At 42.7% G+C, this 24,372-nt stretch overlaps 2 protein-coding genes across 2 annotated transcripts in view; both read left to right on the top strand.

Moving 5' to 3' along the window:
• Positions 1–24,372, top strand: part of LOC138976059 (large ribosomal subunit protein eL6-like) — a 137,435-nt gene that overhangs the window by 26,867 nt on the left and 86,196 nt on the right. The window lies entirely within an intron of this gene.
• Positions 50–24,372, top strand: LOC138976052 (cytochrome P450 4A25-like). Its single transcript, XM_070348854.1, has 12 exons — positions 50–1,290; positions 9,990–10,185; positions 13,286–13,413; positions 15,368–15,492; positions 16,298–16,360; positions 16,891–17,014; positions 17,441–17,582; positions 18,346–18,469; positions 19,818–20,013; positions 21,305–21,387; positions 21,963–22,028; positions 23,463–24,372. The coding sequence occupies exons 1-12, from the start codon at positions 1,129–1,131 to the stop codon at positions 23,560–23,562; spliced, it is 1,509 nt and encodes a 502-aa protein (XP_070204955.1). The 5' UTR covers positions 50–1,128; the 3' UTR covers positions 23,563–24,372.

Raw genomic sequence — 24,372 nt, 5'->3', positions numbered from 1 at the left:
ACACATGCATGCACAGACACACACACACACACACACACACACACACACACACACACCAGGCATGGGAATTGTCCGCCGAAAGGCAAATTTCCGCCTTTGTTGTTCCGTTGAAAAAATAGAAGTGTCCGCCAAAAAAAAAATGGGGGAGGCAAAAATGGTTCTAAAAACTGAATTTAATGGCAATCTTCGAGCTAAGATGACACCTAATTGCACCATTTGGGTTCTTTGGTTCTTTGTGCACCCAGTAAGGATAGGCGCTTTGCGCCTTCGACTTTGTTATAACTTTCAAATGTTCAGCCTTTTTTACAATTTTTTATTCCCATGCCTGACACACACACACACACACACACAGTTAATAAAGAAATAAGACAGAAAAAAAATCAGATGACCTATCAAATGCAAGTCAAAAGCATTTTTATCTATGTTGGGACAGTACGTATGTGTCAACATTTACAGACTTGCATTTTGTCCTCAAAATATAGATACAATATTTCGTGAGCATGGTTCCACAGGTCTGGGAAGATCCAGGGTCCCTCGGTGTGCAAACTACGCAAACAAAAAAACACCACAATTTATAATGTGCACATATTTTTCTAGTGTGTAAATGCAAGAAATTAAATATTTGCAGTTTAGAATTACAGAATTACAGCTCATTGTGATGTTTCTAACTATGTGACTGCTAAATTTCTGTTTTCTTCACATTTCGTTTTTTGCAGTTTGTTTTCTTGCTAATATGTTTTTGTTTGTTTGTTTGTTTGTTTAATTGTTTGTTTGAATGATTGTACACTTACTGTGTCATTTCACATATAACAGAAGTAAAAAGAACAGTGCTTATAATGCCAAACATTGACTATTCCGCTGTGACTTTTTCTTCTTTTTGTGTCCCGAAAAAAAGTGCAATGTAGAGGTTAGAAGGGGGTGGGGTGGGAGGTTGGTTGTGTGGTGGATGAGTTGTCACAAAAAGCGTCTGCTACAGACAGAAGAGTTGTTCAAGGGACGTAACTCTAACACATACAAACATCCAACATTTCAAGCGTTCCTGGCAAAAAGCGCCTGTGTGCAAACAAGGAAAACTTTTCAGCTTGTCTCAAACCCGACACGATCAACACAGCAGCAGGACCGATCGCGATGATTTCTGGACTTGTGGTAGTGGCGTTTGCGACCATCGTGGTGGTGTACGTTGTCTCCAAAGTGGTGTCGTTTATGGTGCAACGCGTGAAATGGAGACGGGCACTGGACAGTCATTTTGCACACTGGCCCATCAGTTGGCTGACAGGAAATCTGAATGAGGTTTGCCACTAATGTCTCTGTGTGTAGGGTGTTGGGGGTGAAGTGTTGGTACAGTGGAACCCCCATTTTAAAATGTCAGGTTATCTGATTAGTTTTGACAGTGCTAAAGTATCGAGCCACTGCCCCCTCTCTCTCCCTCTCTCTTAGTCTTAACACAGGCGGAAGGTATCGTCCACTGGAGAGAGGGGTTCACTAGTCCGAGGGTTCACTAGTCCGAGGGTTCACTAGTCCGAGGGTCCACTAGTCCGAGGGTTCAGTAGTCCGAGGGTCCACTAGTCCGAGGGTTCACTAGTCCGAGGGTCCACTAGTCCGAGGGTTCACTAGTCCGAGGGTTCACTATAGACGCTTGAACAAAGGATATTCAATTTGATTTGTTTTTATTTTGTGTGTGTATGTGTGCGTGGATGTGCGTGTGCGTGCGTGCGTGTGTTTTTCACTGCTTTGGGAACCAAATCGAAGAATATTCTCATAAAAACACTGAGTTGTTTTCATTCAAAAAGATAATGTGGTGTTTTATATTTTGACTGAAGAAATCTCAGACTATTTCCCCCAAGAAACTTAGTTATTTATATTTTGACTGAAGAAAGGATATTAAATTTATTAGGATACCGCCCCGACTGGACAATTACGTGATCGAACTGCCTACAGTTTTTAGTCATATTATATAGCACCTCGGGTTTCCTTTTGCCAGTGAGGGTCAATTAGTTATCCCACCAACCTGAATTTCAATTATGGAGAGGATCGAGCCTGGGTTGTACTACAGCCTCACACATAATTTCATTGAAATCGGTTCTCAAACATCGGATATCGATTTGCGGACAGACACACACACACACACACACACACACACACACACACACACACACACACCCACACACAAACACACACACACACACTCACACACAAACACACACACACACACACACACACACACACACACACACACACAGACAGACAGACACAGTGAAACCTATATACCGCCTTTTAAGGGGCGGTATAATAACTGGAAAATCAAGCGTCTATAGTAAACCCTCGGACTAGTGAACCCTCGGACTAGTGAACCCTCGGACTAGTGAACCCTCGGACTAGTGGGACGAACTGGAAGAGAGAGCGTCTATAGTAAATTACCCTCGGACTAGTGAACCCTCGGACTAGTGAACCCTCGGACTAGTGAACCCTCGGACTAGTGAACCCTCGGACTAGTGGGACGTTCCCCCACTGGACTACTACTATCACAGAAAGACTACAAGTAGTCTTTCTGTGATAGTAGTAGTCCAGTGGACGATACCTTCCGCCTGTGGTATTACTAACACACATACACCTACTCATATCATCAGTATACACAGGAATTGTCCTTTGTTATCAAACTGAATATTCTTATGTAACCGAGTGCACCATACACTCATTAAGTTACCTTTGGGTCAAAGCCAGTCAAACAGGTGTGAGTTTGGTCTAAATATAAATAGCCCTATAAAAACTGCTATATATATCAATCAATCAATAGGAAGCTTATATAGCGCGTATTCCGTGGGTACAGTTCTAAGCGCTTGTCGAAGAGTTGTCAACACAGGACTAACAAAGAAACTAACATAGATCTACAGACGGACACGAACCCTATCACACACGAGCAAACCCTGATAAACATACAACAAACAACTGTTTAAACAACAATGTACACATCAATAGCTAGGTCCAAACAAAATAATATTAAGCACAAAGAAAACACCTCTCACAGAGCACAGCACAAGAATATCTTTTGGGGCACAACACATCACGTCGAACATGAAAGTCACAGCCAGCTACGGGAAGAACTGAGTCTTCAGCCTACTCTTGAACGCGTCAAGAGAGGGGCTCTGGCGAAGCTCAAGCGGCAGGGAATTCCAGACGGAGGGGCCCGCGGAGGGGAATGCACGCTGACCAGCAGATGCGAGTTTTGAGCGAGGGATGTGAAGGCGGAGTGGGTCAGCAGCAGAACAAAGGGGACGGTCGGAGGGCTGGATTTACAGGTCCAGGGAGGATTGAAGGTACTCGAGATCGGGAGCAGAGTCGTTGAGACACTTGTAGACCAGAGTGGACAGTTTGTAGGAGATTCGGGTGTTGACAGGGAGCCAGTGCAAGGAGTGAAGTAGGGGGGTGATGTGGTCTTGCTTCGTCTTCCTCAACGTCAGCCTGGCAGCAGCGTTCTGAACTCGTTGTAGGCCATGAATGGATGAGGCGGGGAGGCGTGCCAGAAGGGAGTTGCAGTAGTCCAGACGATTGAAGATGAGGGAGACAACCAGCTTGACACAGGCGTCATGGGTGAGGTAGCGACGGATGGAGGCGATGCGTCGTAGGTTGAAAAAGCAGTGTCGTGGGTGGAAAAAGCAGGTCTTGATGATGAATGAGATGTGTGTCTGCATGGAGAGAGTGGAGTCGAGATAGACGCCAAGGCTCTTGACAGCAGGGGAGAATGGAACAGTCGCGTCATCCAGCTGGAGGTCGGTCACAGTGAGGGAAGCAATCTTCTGTCGTGTTCCAACGAGAAGGGCCTCCGTCTTCTCACTGTTCAGCTTTAACTTGTTCTCAGTCATCCAGTTCTTGATGTCAGTGAAACAACTGGAGATGGATCCAAGGAGATGGTCAACGTCCTCCGGCTTGGCGCTGTTCTGGAGCTGCGTGTCATCGGCAAAGGAGTTGTAGTTCAAGCTATGGCGTTCGATGACCAGGGAGAGGGGTTGGGTGTACAGGGTGAAAAGGGCAGGGCCGAGGACAGACCCTTGTGGGACGCCGAAGCGGACAGGGACAGGCTGAGAAGAGAACGAATCAGTGGTGACAGTCGACGGGCGCTGTGGCGTGGTGGTAAGACGTCGGCCTCTTAATCGGAAGGTCGAGGGTTCGAATCCCGGTCGCTGCCGCCTGGTGGGTTAAGTGTGGAGATTTGTCCGATCTCCCAGGTCAACTTATGTGCAGACCTGCTAGTGGCTTATCCCCCTTCGTGTGTACACGCAAGCACAAGACCAAGTGCGCACGGAAAAGATCCTGTAATCCATGTCAGAGTTCGGTGGGTTATAGAAACACAAAAATACCCAGCATGCTTCCTCCGAAAGCGGCGTATGGCTGCCTTAATGGCGGGGTAAAAACGGCCATACACGTAAAATTCCATTCGTGCAAAAACACGAGTGTACGTGGGAGTTTCAGTCCACGAACGCAGAAGAAGAAGAAGAAGTGGTGACAGTCTGAGAGCGGTTCTGGAGGTAGTTCCGGAACCAAGAGAGGGCGGTGTCGTGAATGTCGAACGTGGAACTGAGGCGATCGACGAGTAGCTGGTGGTCGATCGTGTCGAAGGCCGCGGAAAGGTCCAGCAGCACAAGGGCAGAGACGAGACCGCTATCTGTTGCGTTCAGGAGGTCCGTGGTGATTCGCAGGAGCGCCGTCTCAGTGCTGTGTTGAGGGCGGTACGCTGACTGGTACACTGGCATCAGCGAGTTCCGAGACAGGTGGGCGCTCAACTGCTCCAGGATGATACGCTCCAGAAGCTTGGAGAGGAAGGGCAGGTTGGACACAGGACGGTAGTTCTTCAACTCGTTGATGTCAAGGCCGGGCTTCTTGATGAGTGGGTGGACAACGGCAGACTTGAAGCAGTCGGGAACGACGCCTGTGGCGAGGGAGATGTTGATGATATCTGTGATAGACGGCAGGAGCTTGTTCAGACACTTGGTGAAGAGGAAGCCTGGCAGGGGGTCTAGCTCGCAGGTCTTGATGGCCGTCTTGGTGATGAGTTGCTTGACGTGGTCTTGAGTGACAGGCTGAAAGCACGTGAGGGGGGAGCCGGAGAAGGAGCGGGAGGGTGGGGACGGGACGAAGGGCAGCTGATCGAGTGTTCTCCGAAGCTTGTCAATCTTGTCCTTGAAGAACTTCGAGAATAACTCCGGGATATCTTGTGGTGGGTGAGCAGTGGGTATGGGGGCAGCGGGGGAGGATATCTATATATATATACGACTATCTGTGCGCGATGCACGGCCAAAGTTCTCGATGGATCTGCTTCAAATTTGGTGGGCATATTCAGGTAGACCCGGGACACGACACAACCTGGTCGATATTTCAACACGTGCTCTCAGCGCGCAGCGCGGAACCGATTTTGGTTCCACCTCAGCTATTTTGGTTCCACCTCAGCTTACCCGGGCCCCCATACCGACACACCATAGCCGCTACACCACATCACAACGCCAAAGTTCTCGGTGGATCTTTTTCAAATTTGGACACCGTATTCAGCTACACCCCGGACACAATATCATCGATGAGATATTTCAACACGTGCTCTCAGCGCTGCGCGACTCATTTTCGTTTTTGTGTTCATTTCACCATTATAAGTAACTCTTCCTTATCTTCTCCAGTGTTTGGCGTTTATCTCCCTTCCTTCGTGTGGCTTTCCCGTTCAGTTGTAAGTTACTACACTGCGCTGTCCACTGCGCTGAGCGTCTTCGGATATTCCCGGCGTTCTGTTACTGTTACCTATTTTTAGAAGGTCAACGCAGTGTACAGAACGTAAATTGGACCCGTAAATTATCCTCACTGTAAAAGTGCAAAGGTCGAATCAATTTATAGCCACGCGAAAAATACACTGTCATCTATCTCTCTATAGATACGGCTTCTCTGTGTGTGTGTGTGTGTGTGTGTAAGTGTGTGTGTCTCTATGTAAGCAACACCTGTGCATTCTTCAGTTCTGTTTGTGATGTGGTCTGGCGGCTTTTGTGTAATTTTATGTACTGGCCTTCCTTTGAGAAGCCATAACTTGCTCAGTCCTGTTTGAGTGGAGTTCGCCTCCAAAGGTGATTAACACGGTTACATTCGTCGACAAGGATGGGACTCGATATGGTCAGGAATGGCATTATGGCCACTGAATCATTTTCGTGCTGTTCCCATTCCACGAATCTGGGAGGGACCTAAGCTTGGCGGGTCCATAGTTCGGACCCGGCGAAGCCGGCGTACGGCTCTAAGTACTTCTTCCCGGCGAAGCCGGCTACCCGGCGAAGCGGGTATTCATTCTAGTATATATATATATATGACTAAGTGCCAAAAGGTGCTCACAGAACAGAAGACGACTTTGTTTTACAATAAAAATGTTTCTAAAAACGTGTGTCTGCTGAAAATTGGTGTGTGTGTGGATGAATGTGCGAAGAGATAGTGGACATAATTTCGTGTGTCTGACTTGAACGGTTTTGAAGTTATCTTTGTTTAAAGTCAAAAATAACGCCAAAACCGGCCATCTGAAAAAGGACATCGTGATACCTCGTGTTTTGAATATGCCACAGAAAAATAACAAGAAGCACAAATGAATTGCATTTAGTTTGATTGAATGCCTGAAACATCGCTTTACAGACGAGACCAAACGTCAAATCTAAATCTCGAGAGAATTTTTTTTTTTCGATAACCGAATTTTAAGGTGTCGCACGCAAGATGATTCGTCATCACGGCATACATTTTTCAATCGCAGATATTTACTAAATTTCTTTTTCAAAAACTCTGGAATTGATGTCGACACGTCAAGCGATAACGGTGTATCAAACTGCTGTTTTTCAAGTAATCCAGCAAAGACTGCAGAACTTTTGAACAGCATTTTTGAAAACGATTTGAAAATTTCGTCATATCTTGCGTGCGACAAAATGTTCGGTAATTAACGGTTATTTTCTTTTAAAAACAAAATTTACATGTACAAAGATCTACTTCATTTACGGAACCACGTGACACATTCTGTGTTCAAAATTTGTGAAGAAATCACGAACCACGATTGCGCTATCAAGTGTTGAAATTATGTCGTCAACATCTTTTCAGATCTTGCGTGCGACACCTTCTTGCGTTCAACATAAAATGTCACTACCTTATCGAGTTTAATGGGTAAAACTAACTATTTGTTGTCTTAGTTTAATCTTCTTAATTAAAAGCGTAATAAAACCGAACTTCTAAGATGAATTTTAATTGAGATTAGCGAAAGAGCGGGCACGCAAGTCGACCTTAAAGTAAAAGAATGATAACACGAGCGTTTGTCGTGTTGTCTTGCGTGCAACACATTGTCCAAAAAGGAAAATGTATATTTTTCTCAGACGTTTTTTAAGTTGAAACCTTGAAACTTCACACACATTTGGGGTTTAATCGCCCCCATGCATGGTAAAAGTCTTGTTGACCCTTGTCAGATTTCAAGGTCACGGCTGGGTCACATGTGGTTCAGAAAACGGATGAAACATATTTTTTCAGAGATTTTTGAAGCTAGAACCTTCAAACTTCAAACAACGCTTTTGCTTAATGATTGTTCAACATGGAGAATTCAAGGTTGATCCTTGAGAAATGTGAAGGTCACAGCAGGGTCTCGTGTGGGTAAAAAAAAAAAACATAACCTTTTTCTCAGAGTTTTTCAAAGCAAGAACCTTGAAAGTTCACATCTTTGGGCTTAATAGCCTCCATACACGGTTAAAGTCTTGTTGACCTTTGTCGAATCTCAAGGTCACATGGGCAAATCAAAAACACGAAAATGCATCATTATCTCAGTTGTTTTTAAAGGGAGAGCCTTCAAACATCACACAACTCTCAACTCCGACTTAAAGAAGTTAAGGTAGATCCTTGTCACATGTCAAGGTCACAGAAAGGTCTCGTACGGGTAAAGCAAACAAAACAAACAGATAATATTCATTTTTTCAGCTTTGTTGTTAGCTAGAATAGAGGCACATGCCACCATTCCATTCAACATGACTCATAGAAATGTATGATGTATGACGTAATTGCATTGTGTGTAATGACGCGGCTGCCTCTGTAGTTATTCCAGCCTTTGAAGAAATGGCGTTTTTCCTTGCTTGGACACATTTTTCCTTTTCTTGGATGTTTCCGGAGTTTGGGTGAGTTTGGTGTATATGGTTGAACACAATTTAAAATTTGCATAAAAGTGTATTAAAATAAACAGTGGTAGCCAGTCTCATCTGTTGTGTCGACAATTTAATCTCTTTTGTGTGACCTCAACTTGACCCCTCTGAATGCTCTCAATCATGGAAATTGACCACACTTTGATTATAACCAAACAACATCAAAACTTTGGAATGTGTGAAGTTTCAAAGGTGTTGCTTAAAAGGCGTTCGTGAAAATGACAATTGTATGTGTCTGACTTCAATGCGACCCCGCTGCGACCTTGACGTTTGATTTTATCAACCAGACTTTCATCATGTGTGAATGACTTCAAACACTATAAAACTAGTTGAAGAAATTGACAATTTTTCAAAGTTTAAGCCAGATGGCACTGCTGTGACCTTGAAATTTGACAAACATTAACCAGGCGGTCACCTTTTTAGAAAATATCCTTAAAGGATCTTTAACCTCACTGTGACCTTGGAATTTGATGAGGTTTAATTTAACTTGCGTAGTGTGCCAAGTTTCAAGGCCCTAGCTTCAAAAACATATGAGAAAACCTCATTGAAAAATGTATATGTTTGACCTCAACGCGACCCTGCTGTGACCTTGACTTTTTCAACCAGACTTTAATCGTGTGTGAACATTATACACTAGAACTGTGTGTATTTTCAAAGCTCGTGCTATAAACGCGCTGAATAAATTGAAAATATTCCACATTTGGACCAGATGTGACCCCGCTGTGACCTTGAACTTTGACAAAGATTAACAAGCAGGTCACTTTTAATGAGGTTTTATAAAAATGCTGAAAGTATGTGAAGTGTGTAAAGTCTAACTGATCTAGTATTAAAACATGTAAGACGTGACAACGACAATTTTCCAGTTTGCAAAGGAAATTTAACCTCGCTGTGACCTTGAAATTCAATGTTGTTTAATGTGATGTGCGCCATACCTGGAGGTCATTATACTTTGGTTGTGTGCCAAGTTTCAAAGCCCTAGCTTTAAAAACGTGCGAGATAACCTTAATGCTATGACTCAGTGCCGTTTTGAATGATATAACGAACAAAATTATCGTTATTTGTAAAATCATTTGGGTAAATTTATCTTTTCTTTTCGTAATTGGGTTCCAGCATCTGTTGTCTTAACAAAAATCACAATATCAGTCGTGTTTGTCAACTTTTATTTTTTAGCCCCTTTGTCCGCTTTTCGTGCGCACCTTTTGGCACTTAGTCATATGTGAACTCAAAGGTTCGCAAGAGTATAGCACCTGATAAATTGATAAAATCGTTTATTCAACATTTAGTCTGTAAAAACATTGGCGACATTTGTCTTAGATTAAAAACACACACAGGCGCGCGCACAAACTTTCCCTTTATGTACAGTGGTTCACCACCCTCCCACCCCCCACACACTCTCGCTCATCTATTAAAAGTGGTAATAAGCAGCAAGACCCCATCACAAACAGCTCTCCACATCACACGGGTGTGCTGTCTACCAACGTACCAGAACTGTTGAGCTACTATAGATAGCTCACACTCAATCAATCAATCAATCAATATGAGGCTTATATCGCGCGTATTCCTTGGGTACAGTTCTAAGCGCAGGGATTTTTTTATTTTTTTAAAAAAGTTTTTTTTTTTTTTTTTATTCAAGGCAGGGAGACAACTCCGTCAATGCAGAGAATGCTGTTGTGAAAGGGGAACTACTGCGCCACACTTTCTTTTTCTGCATGGTTGTAACTTTATATATCTGACAGTGTGTGTTAGTGTTCGAGAGACAGAAAGATTATAAATCAGCATACAAATCAAGTTCGATTGCTTTTGTTCCAGTTTTCCTCATACGAGGAGTTCTTCCAAAAGTCCAGGGTGTTCATGAATGATGGCAACAAGGCATTTCTGTGGTGGCTGGGACCTTTTCGCTGCGTCATCGCTTGCTGTCATCCCGACACTGTCAAAGTCTTGCTCAGATCCTCAGAGCCCAAGTCTCATGGTGGCGGCGGCTACGACTTTCTGCTACCATGGATAGGTAAGTCACAGGCACTTTTAGCGCAATAGTTGATTTTCAAAATAAATCCGTCAGGTTTCTATGAGTTCAAGTTGTGGAAGAGTGACCTTTTCTTGCAAAATCTCTGCATATGAGGGGCCATGCAATCACTAGCAAGGGGTGTGTGTTAAACACATGGATGGGAGCACGTGTTTCCAACACTAATGATTGGCCTTTCCAATGTTTGGCAGAGGTTTTGCAAGAAAAGGTCACTCTTCCAGAACACATACAAACCTGACAGAGTTATTTTCGGAATTTGTCTACTCTGCTGTCGCTGCAAACCTTAGCTCATAGAACAAGGTGGTGTCAGTGAAAACAGCCACAGGCGCATTGCAGCGCTATCTTTTGTCAGAGACACATATACACACAGCATGCTGCAACAAATGTTGAAAGCGTAGTTACTGTCACTGTGACTCGTGCCTGTGTGTCCTCTATCACTTGTGCCAAATAACAAAAAGTTATGTCCTCATAAGTGCTCATTAGATGAAGGAAGTAATTTGTATCCAGTAAAACTCTTTCTGCCATAGTGCCTTGTAACCTTTGTGCCAACTACGCTCAGACTAGCACTAAAAGAGTTGCTTTTTGACTCACATGCGAAGCAAAAGTGAGTCTATGTACTCACCCGAGTCGTCCGTCCGTCCGTCCGTCCGTCCGTCCGGACGTCCGTCCGGAAAACTTTAACGTTGGATATTTCTTGGACACTATTCAGTCTATCAGTACCAAATTTGGCAAGATGGTGTATGATGACAAGGCCCCAAAAAACATACATAGCATCTTGACCTTGCTTCAAGGTCAAGGTCGCGGGGGCCATAAATGTTGCCTAAAAAACAGCTATTTTTCACATTTTTCACATTTTCTCTGAAGTTTTTGAGATTCAATACCTCACCTATATATGATATATAGGGCAAAGTAAGCCCCATCTTTTGATACCAGTTTGGTTTACCTTGCTTCAAGGTCAAGGTCACAGGAGCTCTTCAAAGTTGGATTGTATACATATTTTGAAGTGACCTTGACCCTGAACTATGGAAGATAACTGTTTCAAACTTAAAAATTATGTGGGGCACATGTTATGCTTTCATCATGAGACAATTTGGTCACATATGATCAAGGTCAAGGTCACTTTGACCCTTATGAAATGTGACCAAAATAAGGTAGTGAACCACTAAAAGTGACCATATCTCATGGTAGAAAGAGCCAATAAGCACCATTGTACTTCCTATGTCTTGAATTAACAGCTTTGTGTTGCATGACCTTTGATGACCTTGACCTTGGGTCAAGGTCACATGTATTTTGGTAGGAAAAATGTGTAAAGCATGTGAGTCGTATGGGCTTTGCCCTTCTTGTTATACCCAGTCTTGAATGTAACCCAGTGTCACGAAGTGGTTTGCATGTGAATTTAATGTACGTGTTCTGCCCTATTGCACTGTCTCTACCCTTTCACACCAAACACTTCAAAAACAGACTTTGGGAGGATGCAGGCTCATTATTTCCTCAACCAAAAAAACAACATACTCCTTCACTTTAAATACATCAATACGAAACAACCTTTCGACACACAGTTCGCACAATCTTCCAGTTTTCACTCAAGGCATGTAAATACATATTATAACAATACTTTCTCAAATATAGATTAACGCACACAAGAAGGTACTAGCAGACACTCACGAGTTCGTATCACGGCTCACTGCATGTCGCCAGTTCACTTACTTGTCTCGCTGAATCCTCGTAGAATAATGAATTCAGATGCCAACTCACACAGATGCCAACACACACCTTCACTGAAGATGCCACACACACCTTTAACACACCTCTCACTGAAGATGCCAACACACACCTTCCAGGTTTCTCCCCGAGAAACCCTTCCGCCCGTAGCGGAAACAACCGTCGTCAGCTACGACCGGTATCGATGAAGACTCCACTCGTCTAGTCATCTGCGCCGAGGTGGTCCCTTGCTTCCACCATCGTCTCGCGCTTCTCCCGTGTAAGGATCCTCCCTTATACGCCATGGAAATCCCTCATGGAAACTCCTAAAGAATTTAACCAAGTCTTAATACAACATTCTCTAAAACCATCTCTTCTTCCAAACGTTCATGTACCACTCATACATTCTCGTTCATTCCACGTTCACATTCCGTCCACATTCAATATCCAAACTAATACTTAATCTATGAATAACACTCCCCATACAAAACATGACCGTCTTAAACATAACATAAATGCGTAGCAATTATGTTCAAGAAATTCCCCATGAAAAACCGTGATACATCAAGAATTCTCTCAACGCTTCACACTAAGATTTGGTGCACTTTATATACACTAACCTTTACGCTCCAGCTATGTATTCCAACGTCAATAATATACAACATAGTAAATCATTTACCTTAAGAGACCCGTCTCTTGAAAGAGTACTTGTTCCCAGAACAAGTCTGACATACGCTGACAACCTCCCCGGTTGAAAGTCTCAAACGCTGTGTTGTTATTTACCCCTGACCAGCTACATGTCTCAAACACAGCTCACATCAAGCTAAAGCCAGTTTTGCGTGAAACACACGAAACACGTGAATTACGATCCCTAGTCTCTTCGCCTTGCCTGTACAACATTTAGGGAGGTTAAAAACACGACGTGGTTTCACCTCACAAATATGCTACTCACATCTTTGTGACACCCAGCTGTACAATTTTGAGTTAACCCTGCACAAAAACAGCCAGGCTGGCTCTCTGACGTTTCTGGACATGCTCTCGTGTAGGGTTTTTGTCACTGGATGGTTTTTCTTTAAGCCAATGTAATTGTAAAAATCACTCAGATTTGTATCCCTGCACTCCTCACCTGTTCCTGTTTTTATTGATTATGTATTTGCATGCATATGACTATTATATGAGTGTGTGCATGTTCCTCCGAAAGCGGTGTAAGGTTGCCTAAATAGCGAGGTTAAAACAGTCATGCATGTAAAAACCCACTCGTGCAAAAATATGATTGAACGTGGGAGTTTCAGCCCATGGACGAAGAAAAAAAAGAAGAAGTGTGTGCATGTGTGCATAATTATGTGTGTGCTTGTATTTTATGTTTGTATTTGTTCCTCAGGTGAAGGACTACTAACGGCTGAGGGGAAGAAGTGGGAACGCAACCGCCGTCTGCTGACACCTGCCTTTCACTTTGAAATCCTGCGCGACTACATCGACGTCTACAACAGTGTAGTGGAAGAGTTTATGGCAAGTTGTAGTGGAAAAGTTTATGGCCAGTCGTAGTGGAAGAGTTAATGGCAAGTCGTAGTGGAAAAGTTTATGGCAAGTCATTGTGGAAGAGTTTATGGCAAGTCGCAGTGGAAGAGTTTATGGCAAGTTGTAGTGGAAGAGTTGATGGCAAGTTGTAGTGGAAGAGTTGATGGCAAGTTGTAGTGGAAGAGTTGATGGCAAGTTGTAGTGGCAGAATTTATGGCAAGTTGTAGTGGAAGAGTTGATGGCAAGTTGTAGTGGAAGAGTTGATGGCAAGTTGTAGTGGAAGAGCTTATAGTTTATGGCAAGTTGCAGTGAAAGAGTTTATGGCAAGTTGTAGTGAAAGAGTTTATGGCAAGTTGCAGTTAGACGAAGTCAACTCCTTTGGAAAAGCAGAGATCTGTAGCAAGGGAATAAACTATGTGCTGCAATGTGTGCAGTGGAACCCCCTTTTTAAGACATCCACCAATCTGTGAAAATCAGGTCTTAAAAAGGAGGGAGTCTTAAAATGGGGGGACATTTACAGAGGTTATGAACAGAATGTCTGAGAAAACAGGGTCTTAAAAGGCGGGTTCGACTGTATACTCCACTGTATTTCAAAATAAATTAAACAGTTTTTTTAATGCCTCACAGTTGTCTTTGTGTGTTGACAGCTTAGCAAGCATACATGGTGACATCAATGACAGATCGGTATTGTGTGTGTCTCATATTTTTCATCAGTGTAATGGTAGTTAGTTTAAAAAAAAATCTTTATGGATTACTTGGTAGAGACCCTGGATCCACAATCTGTATTTGTACATATATTCAAAGCAGATTCATTAATCTGATGTTTGTATGCAAGGAGTACACAAACAACGTTGTCTCAGACCCTTTTTCTGGAGTGGCTGAAACTATTTACAGTGTTTTTGTTGTTGTTACCGTCGGAAGTTTTAGTATTTGTTTGTATTTACCACTTTATAATTATTTTTGTCACCAAGAGCAGCCCCCCCCCCCCCCCCCTCCTTGAAAAAAAAGTGCTAGTACAACCCTCTTTTTGAGTTAACTGAAATATGTTTTCTGTAAATGTACTTTGGTTTTTTTGAGTCACTTGAGAAAAAGTGACTCTATGTAATCGGTCAGTGTTAGTCTGTCCGGCCGGCCATCCGGCCGGCCGTCCGGCCGGCCGTCCGTAGACACCACTTTAACGTTGGACTTTTCTCGGAAACTATCAAAGCGATCGGGCTCATATTTTGTTTAGTCGTGACCTCCAATGACCTCTACACTTTAACGATGGTTTCGTTGACCTTTGACCTTTTTCAAGGTCACAGGTCAGCGTCAAAGGAAAAATTAGACATTTTATATCTTTGACAAAGTTCATCGGATGTGATTGAAACTTTGTAGGATTATTCTTTACATCAAAGTATTTACATCTGTAGCCTTTTACGAACGTTATCAGAAAAACAAGGGAGATAACTAGCCTTTTCTGTTCGGCAACACACAACTTAACGTTGGGCTTTTCTCGGAAACTATAAAAGTGACCGGGCTCAAATTTTATGTGAACGTGACTCCCAGTGACCTCTACACTTTGACGTCTGCTTTGGTGACCTTTGACCTTTTTCAAGGTCACAGGTATGTCTTGAAGGAAAAAAATTGAAATATCATATCTCTGAAACTATTCATCGGATTTGATTCAAACTTTATAGGATTATTCTTTACATCAAATTATTTACATCTGTATTGTGTTGTGAATAGCAATTTCTTCCTGTCCATCTGATGCCTCATATAATATTCAGAACTGCGAAAGTGACTCGATCGAGCGTTTGCTCTTCTTGTTTCTTCTGTTTTTGTTGTTTGTTTGTTTGATTTTGTTCGGGTTTTTTGTTTTTGTGTGTGTTAAATTTAAAATGTTCCACAACCTTTACCTCAAGGCATTCACCAGGATGAAGAATATTAATCCTGTTTTCCTTTGCAGGACAAGATGGAGAAGGCAAGTGGAGGAGAGAGATACGTGGAAGCGAGCGCTCCCCTGGTTATCACTGCCCTGGACACTCTACTGCGTTGTGCGCTGAGCTACAATGACAACATTCAGCTCAAGGGGTAAGTAAAGTATTTGTGCATCATGCAAGTTTTTTTTAATGTTATTTAATTCCGTTGTCGTCATATTGACATGTCTTCATCTTCTTCTTCGTTCATGGGCTGAAACTCCCACGTTCACTCATGTTTTTTGCTCAATTGGTTTTTACGTGTATGACCGTTTTTACCCCGCCATTCAGCCAGCCATACGCCGCTTTCGGGGGATATTGACATGATGTAATAATGTAGCCTAGTCAACAGCAACCTTGTGTTTCTTGGGACAAGTTCAAGCAAATGAACAGAAGTTTAGGTACATTGCATTTTGTTTTTTGTCTCTAAGGAGCATAGTTTGAACAAAATCTATTGTTGAAAAACGACGCATTCTTATTTCATAACGAACTCCGAGAGATTCAGAAGAGAAAGCCAACACTTCATACGCTGATTTGAGTCTCTGTGTACATGCATGTACATTTTTTTTTCTCAGTATGTAAATGATTTAAATCCACCTCATTTCTATTCTGTTCTGAGTATTACATTTTGCCGAGATACCATAATCTGCTTGTTTTATTCTCGATATGTGTGTCTTCTTTTACTCTCTTCCCATTGTTAATTAAGCCCATGATTGATTGTGGATCGATTAATTGATGGATTGATTGATGGACTGGTTGATGGATTGATTTGATGGATTAATTGATTGATGGATGGATTAATTGATGGACTGATTGATCGATTAATTGATGGATTAATTTATCGATGGATTAATTGATTGATGGATGGATTAATTGATGATTGATTGATGGATTGATTGATGGATTGAATGATGTTACAGAGATGATCATCCATATGTGAAAGCTGTGAAGAGGATGTCTGCACTCATCTTGGAGCGTTCTCTGTAAGTCTGTTATGTGGATCAATTTTCTTCTTTTTGTTTTGTTTTTTGTTTGTTTGTTTTGTTCTTGTGCTTGTTTTTTTCTTTCTTTTTTGTTATGGGAGGAGGATGGTGAAAGGGGAGTAGGGTAGAGTTTGTTTGCTTGCATGAAAGTAGGGTTACAAGTTCACACAATTTTGGATACAGTGCAATATACTGTGTGTGAGTGAAAAAGAGAGGTGTGTGTGTGTGTGTGTGTGAATGCAGGAGAGAGAAGAGTGTGTTTCAGGGAGGAAAGACAAATATACATTTTAAAGGTTTACAAAAGTAAGCACCAAAAAAAACACCTCACCAAACAACCAAAGACTTTGGGGACAGTATACTTGTTTATCATACGTACTTCATCACCGTTGTACACTTCCTTAGCAACAGTCATTCTAAAATTTGTTATTCCGACCTCCCTCCCGCCCTTTACCCAAACACCACTGCCACATGTACATGTACTACCGTATCCTTTTTTCCAGCATTAATTAGCACATGTCATTGTTTTACAGGAAGATCCACCTTTACCCAGAATTCACGTACAAGCTGACGAAACAGGGCAAGGAGTACTACCAGCTGTGCGACTATGTTCACAACTTTACTCTCGATATCATCGCTGCACGCAAAAAACAGCTGGTAAGCTTCACCTCCTTTCTGTCTGTACTGCGCTGTGGAACCACATTTTCCGCATTTTTGACTGACACTTTTAAGGCTTTACCCGCTTTAAGACTTTGTTTTAATGATATTGGAATACAGTTGGAAATTGCTAAGACTCTAAGATTATTTTGGAAGAGTTAGGACTTTAAGACCTGCTTTTACATATTTTGCAAGGACTTATTTTATTTGTTGTTACAGTGGAGCACCCCTTTTTAAGACCCCCTAATTTAAGACTCCCTCCCTTTTAAGACCTTGTTTTCTCAGACTTTCTGTTCATAACCTCTGTCAATTTACCCCCTTGTTAAGACTACCTCCACTTTAAGACCTATTTTACCAGATTTTTTTAGGCCGAGGGGGGGTTCCACTGTATTGTCATTATTTTGTATCACGGCTCTGTGTCGACAGGCAAAGCAGGAAGAGGGGGAGCAGAAGACAGGTCGGAAGCGCTTGGACTTTCTGGACATCCTGCTGACCTCCCAGGATGAGCAGGGACAGGGACTGACCGACACTGAGATCAGAGACGAAGTGGACACCTTCACTTTTGCTGGTACATAATGTCTTCTTCTTTCTTGTTTTTGTGTGTGTGTTGTGTGTTTCAATCATGGAGAATTCTAAGAGTTAGTACTGTTGACTGTGGGCTGAGAAAATGTAAAGTGTGCACAGAAGGAACTACAGTGGAACCCACCTTTTAAGACCTCTACAAATCTGAGAAAGTCAGGTCTTAAAAAGGTGGGAGTCTTAAAATGGGCGTAAACCTACATGGCTTATAAAATAAAATGCGAAAAGACAAGGTCTTCTTCTTCTTCTTCTGCGTTCGTGGGCTGAAACTCCCACATACACTTGTGTTTTTTGCACGAGTGGAATTTTACGTGTATGACCGTTTTTTACCCCGCCATTTAGGCAGCCATACGCCGTTTTCGGAGGAAGCATGCTGGGTATTTTCGTGTTTCTATAACCCACCGAACTCTGACATGGATTACAGGATCTTTTTCGTGCGCACTTGGTCTTGTGCTTGCGTGTACACACGGGGGGTGTTCGGACACCGAGGCGAGTCTGCACACAAAGTTGACTCTGAGAAATAAATCTCTGGCCGAACCTGGGGACGAACTCACGCTGACAGCGGCCAACTGGATACAAATCCAGCGCGCTACCGACTGAGCTACATCCCCGCCCCAGACAAGGTCTGAATTAAAAGGGAAGAAGTCTTAAATTGGGGGGTCTTTAAAGGGGGGTTCCACTGTACTGCACATGTAGACAGGCAGCATTCATTTCTACAAGTGAACTTTCATTTGTTTGTGTGTACTGGTCAGGTCATGACACTACCTCAACAGCCTTAGGTTGGTGTCTGTACGCTCTGGGGCGTTATCAGGACATCCAGGAACGGGTGTTCAAGGATGTTGAAAATGTCATGGGTAATCGCGCTCAGGTCCAGTGGTAAGTAAACATTTTCATTTCTTTTCATTTCATTTGTTTTATCATGCTAGTGCTGGGAAATTTGGGTCGCTTCCTCCCGGTGGAAAGCTGGGCAACAAGAGTCGCGCTACCCAACTGGGTGCGTGTTTGGGTGTAATCAGCCTCCTGCACTTTTATGGCAGGTCTTGTACGTACCACTTTGGTGACACGGGGTAGGACATGGATACTGTCTCTGAGTCTGCACATAAAGTTGACCCGTGTCGGTCCCTGTCTGGGTTCGAACCCGTCACCCTAGGATCACAAGTCCGGTGCTCTACCCACTGAGCTACCCGGCCGCCTAAACACTTTCCTTTTGTTTCTAGTCTTTTTAGGGCTTTGCATATTGTCAGTTATTTGCTCAAATGAGTCATGTTTTACCAAGAGTTACAGCCTGCTCTTGTTTTCATTGAGTGAGTATGAAATCTTTAACAGGCACAATTTGTTTTTGTTTGTTTGTTCGTTCATGGGCTGAAACTCCCACGGCTTTTACGTGTATGACCGTTTTTACCCCGCCATTTAGGCAACCATACGCCGCTTTCGGAGGAAGCATGCTGGGTATTTTCGTGTTTCCATAACCCACCGAACTCTGACATGGATTACAGGATCTTTTTCGTGCGCACTTGGTCTTGTGCTTGCGTGTACACACGGGGGGTGTTCGGACACCGAGGAGAGTCTGCACACAAAGTTGATACTGAGAAATAAATCTCTCGCCGAACGTGGGGACGAACTCACGCTGACAGCGGCCAACTGGATACAAATCCAGCGCGCTACCGACTGAGCTACATCCCCGCCCAACAGGCACAATGATCTTCTGTGCATGCTGTGCATATGATGAAGTCAGGACTTGCACCAGCAAATCAGCACATGTATAGTCAACTCAGAGAAACTTTACTTTCTCCCTTGCCTCTTGAACCCGAAACCAAAGACACAGCAACACAGATTTCTAACCACTAGATCACAGACTCCGTTTGCAATGTTGGGACAGTGGTACCTGCAAAGAAAAGACACCCTAGGGACCCTGCAGAAGTTTCCTTACATGGTAGGTGGCCTTTCATGACAGGTAGGACGGGAGCAATGGCTCAGTGGATAAGGCGTTGGCTTCCCAAGCGGAAGATCATATATTATGAGTTTGAATCCTGGCCGCGCCTAGTGGGTTAAGGGTGGCGATTTTTTCCGATCTCCCAGGTCAACTTATGTGCAGACCTGGAAGGGCCTCACATTGCTGGTACCGCTGTCATATTGTTGGCTTCTCAACACAGGTACCCCTGTATCATAAGTTTGTAATGGAATTGATATGTACATATTGCTTTGGTTTCATTTTTGTGTGCAGGGAAGACCTGACCAACTTCCAGTACCTGCCCTTGTTCATTCGAGAGACGATGCGTGTGTACACAATAGTGCCGACAATAAGCCGCCAAGTGTCTTCTCCCTTGACTATCGAAGGCGTGCACATCCCCAAGGGTGTGGTGGTGGACATCAACATTTATCAGCTTCACACCAACCCCAATGTCTGGGAGAATCCCATGGTGGGTATATGTCAGGGATACACCTACATTGTATATATCCTCTTTTGGCTTTTGTTGCATTTGTTTTGTTTGGAGGGTATAAGCAAGTTTGTCACAGAGAGTAAGCTGTTATTTGTGGAGGTAGCATGCAAAAATAATGCAGGACTATTGTTGTTGTTGTTGTTGTTGTTGTTGTTGTTGTTGTTGTTGTTGTTGTTGTTGTTGTTGTTGTTGTTGACTGGTTTGATTTGAATGCCATTGGCTGGTTTGATAAGAATGATATCAGGTAGCATAGAAAACGTGTGTGTGTGTTGCGCGTGTGTTTATGTGTGTTAGATTGTGTGTAGGTTTGAACGTTGGGTTGGGCAAGGACTTTGCCTACTGTTTGGAAATCCCTGCATGTGTGTGTATGTGAGGGAGAGAAGTTATTCATTGATCCTTTTTACATTTAGTCAAGTTTTGACTAAATGTTTTAACGTAGAGGGGGAATCGAGACGAGGGTCGTGGTGTATGTGTGTCTGTGTGTGTGTGTAGAGCGATTCAGACTAAACTACTGGACCGATTTTTATGAAATTTGACATGAGAGTTCCTGGGTATGATATCCTCACACGTTTTTTTCATTTTTTTGATAAATGTCTTTGATGACGTCATATCCGGCTTTTCGTGAAAGTTGAGGCGGAACTGTCACGCCCTCATTTTTGAACCAAATTGGTTGAAATTTTGGTCAAATAATCTTCGACGAAGCCCGGACTTCGGTATTGCATTTCAGCTTGGTGGCTTAAAAATTAATTAATGACTTTGGTCATTAAAAATCTGAAAATTGTAAAAAAAATATTTTTTTTATAAAACGATCCAAATTTACGTTCATCTTATTCTCCATCATTTGCTGATTCCAAAAACATATAAATATGTTATATTTGGATTAACAACAAGCTCTGAAAATTAAATATATAAAAATTATTATCAAAATTTTTTTTTCGAAATCAATTTAAAAACACTTTCATCTTATTCCTTGTCGGTTCCTGATTCCAAAAACATATAGATATGATATGTTTGGATTAAAAACACGCTCAGAAAGTTAAAACGAAGAGAGGTACAGAAAAGCGTGCTATCCTTCTCAGCGCAACGAATACCCCGCTCTTCTTGTCAATTCCACTGGCACTGCCTTTGCCACGGGCGGTGGAGTGACGATGCTACGAGTATATGGTCTTGCTGCGTTGCGTTGCGTTCAGTTTCATTCTGTGAGTTCGACAGCTACTTGACTAAATGTTGTATTTTCGCCTTACGCGACTTGTTTTATATTCTTTTTCAGGAGTTTAACCCCAATCGCTTTGAGAAGGAAGTGTTTGCTGGAAGGGACCCCTATGTATTTGTGCCATTCTCCGCTGGACCCAGGTATGGGTGTTACGTTTTTCTGTCATTTTCAAAATGTGAAATACGAACAGGAGATCTGAGAAAATCATGTCTTTAAGTGACGGAGTTTTAAAACAGAGGTAAATTTACAGAGACTATATGAACAAAGAATCTGAAAAAGTAAGGTCATACAAAGGAGGAAGTCTTAAATTGGGGGGGGGGGGGGGGGTCTTAAAAGGGGGGTTTCCACTGTATCTCCAAAAGAGAGAATAAACATAAAAAGGGAGGTAAATGTACAGTTACTATGAACAAAAAATCAGAGAAAAAAAGGTCTTAAAAGGGAGGGAATTTTTTTTTTAAATGGGGGGGGGTAGGGGGGGGGAGGAGGGGGGGGGTATCTTATAAGGGGGTTCCACCTGAATAGTAGTCACCTCTCCATTTTAGGAATTATAAAATAAAATCTCAGAAACGTCCTCTTAAAAAGAGGGAGTCTTATAATGGAAACACATTCCCAGACTTGCTGATGGAATATCTCTGGGTAAAAAGTCTCAAAAGAGAGGCCAGGCCATTTTAAACTGGAGGGTGTTTAAATGAAGGTTTCCCTGTCTTTGTTTCAGAAACTGCATCGGGCAGAACTTTGCCATGAATGAAATCAAGACCATGGTGGCTTGCATCGTGAAAAGGTACAATTTAATAGAGATCAGTAAAACTTCATCTCAAACTAAGAGGTAGTGAGCACAAATAAGGATAAGATTTTTATAAAGTCCTGCAAGGTTACCCCCATGGAAATTCGGACTCCTTTCTCGCTGGGGAAAGCGAGCTGCTATACAGTACGGCACTACCCAAGATTTTTTTTTTCCTTCTGCAAACGCATATTCATGTTTCCAAGCCCTGAGACTTTCGCTGTGAGCTTGGGATCTTTATCGTGCGCATGCGTGCACACAGGGGTGGCCGGGCAACGAGGAGAGCCTGCACAATGTTGACTGGGAAATAAATCCCTTGCCGAACATGGAGATGGAACCCACGCCGATAGCGAGAGCTGGTTTTGAAGCCAGCGCCGCCACTACCGACTGGGCTATTTCCCCCACCCCTAAAAAGATATTAAAAACATTATGAGACTGCCATGTACAGGAATTGCATAGGGATATACAGTAGTACCTGTGGTGAGAGGACAACCTTGAGATCTACCAAAAGTGTCCCTACATTGCAGGTGGCCTGTCATGACAGGTATATTTTGGTAAGATACAAATAGACACAGGAAGAACAGAAGGTGTCCTTTCAGTGGAGGTGTCCTCTCATTGGGGAGGGTCCTCACATCGCAGGTACCAATGCAGTCATGGAAGTAATCACTACTGCTGATTGTGGGCAATAACGGAAAGACAAGACAAGACAAGACACTTTCATGAGTTCAGATGTCTTAGAGCACGGCAAAGTTAAACAGATGAGTGAGTCTAGGCTCTAGCCAGGAAGAATGTAACAAACTGCTAGGTGAACATTTGAATACAGCACTACATCTACCTGCAATGTGAGGCCTTTTTGAACCCCCCGCGGGTTAGTGGGAAGAATTTACCCGATGCTCCCCAGCATGTCGTAAGAGGCGACTAACGGTTCTGTTTCTCCTTTTACCCTTGTTAAGTGTTTCTTGTATGGAATATAGTCAATTTTTGTAAAGATTTTAGTCAAGCAGTATGTAAGAAATGTTAAGTCCTTTGTACTGGAAACTTGCATTCTCCCAGTAAGGTAATATATTGTACTACGTTGCAAGCCCCTGGAGCAAATTTTTGATTAGTGCTTTTGTGAACAAGAAACAATTGACAAGTGGCTCTATCCCATCTCCCCCCTTTCCCCGTCGCGATATAACCTTCGTGGTTGAAAACGACGTTAAACACCAAATAAAGAAAGAAAAGAATGTGAGGCCCCTGTGTTGAGAGGACACTTCCAAAGACAGCCACCTTCTCTTGTCCTTTTGTTCATAAACTTGACCGAAATATATCTGTCATCAGATGGAAGGACAATTTGGGGTGTCCTATTATTGTAAGTACCACTGCCATAGATATTCTGAGAGCATTTGGATTTTTCACTGGAAACTACTTGCACTGCCGTTTTTTCTGCTGCAGGTTTCACATTGAGGCTGACCCTGACATTGACCCTGAACCCTACCCAGAGGTCACGCTGAGGCCAAAGAACGGCATTCACCTCAAGTTCACAAGGCGTTGAATTTCATGGGAACTTTGATGTGTGACTATGACAGTGAACTATTCCTTCTTTCTCAAGATGATTGTTGAAATATACACTGTCATATTAGCTCTCAACAATCACACATTAACAAACAGACAGGAACTCACATGCTCTCACACACACACACACACACACACACCTACCTGCATGTATGTACACACTCATACATGCATTTACAGAGACGGCGCACTATTTACAAACTTGACTTTGTTTTATGTGTTATGATGGTCATATGCACCAAAATCTCTTTTGAAGATATCTTGGTCTTGAAATGGAATTTGCAAACGTCGAACAACTTGTGCTTTTACAGACACCTTCAAACACACAAAATGACACAGACACACGCACAAGTGCACATGCATACACGACCACATTATAGTAACCTAATTACTTGCAGACTGTGTTGTCATATTATGTCACTCAAACTCCTTTGTGAACATTTTTTCTAAAAATGAAATTGGCTGAAACATAGCCAGCTGTGTGGTTGGTCAGGTTGATTTAAAGAAAAAGTTTATTTGTTGTTTTCAGACAATGGTTTGATTCCAGAACTCGGTGGAATCTGTAAACGAGGCATGCAGACATGTTCATGTCTTTAGCCAAACTAGAAAAACACAAAACAAACAGAAACACAGAATACTCAACATTATCTTGCCAGTATTGTACAATACATAAGCAGTTTTGTCATCTGTATACAAGTTTTTGTCCCTCATTTTGTTCATTATTGAATGTTTTGAAGTTGTTTGAAGTATACATTGATGTTCAATTCAACCCCCCCCCCCCCCCCCTCTC

The sequence above is a fragment of the Littorina saxatilis genome, linkage group LG9 (genome assembly GCF_037325665.1).
Source record: "Littorina saxatilis isolate snail1 linkage group LG9, US_GU_Lsax_2.0, whole genome shotgun sequence".
Classification (NCBI taxonomy): domain Eukaryota; kingdom Metazoa; phylum Mollusca; class Gastropoda; order Littorinimorpha; family Littorinidae; genus Littorina; species Littorina saxatilis.
Note: the sequence above shows the minus strand (reverse complement) of the source record. Positions and strands in the feature narration are given on the sequence as shown.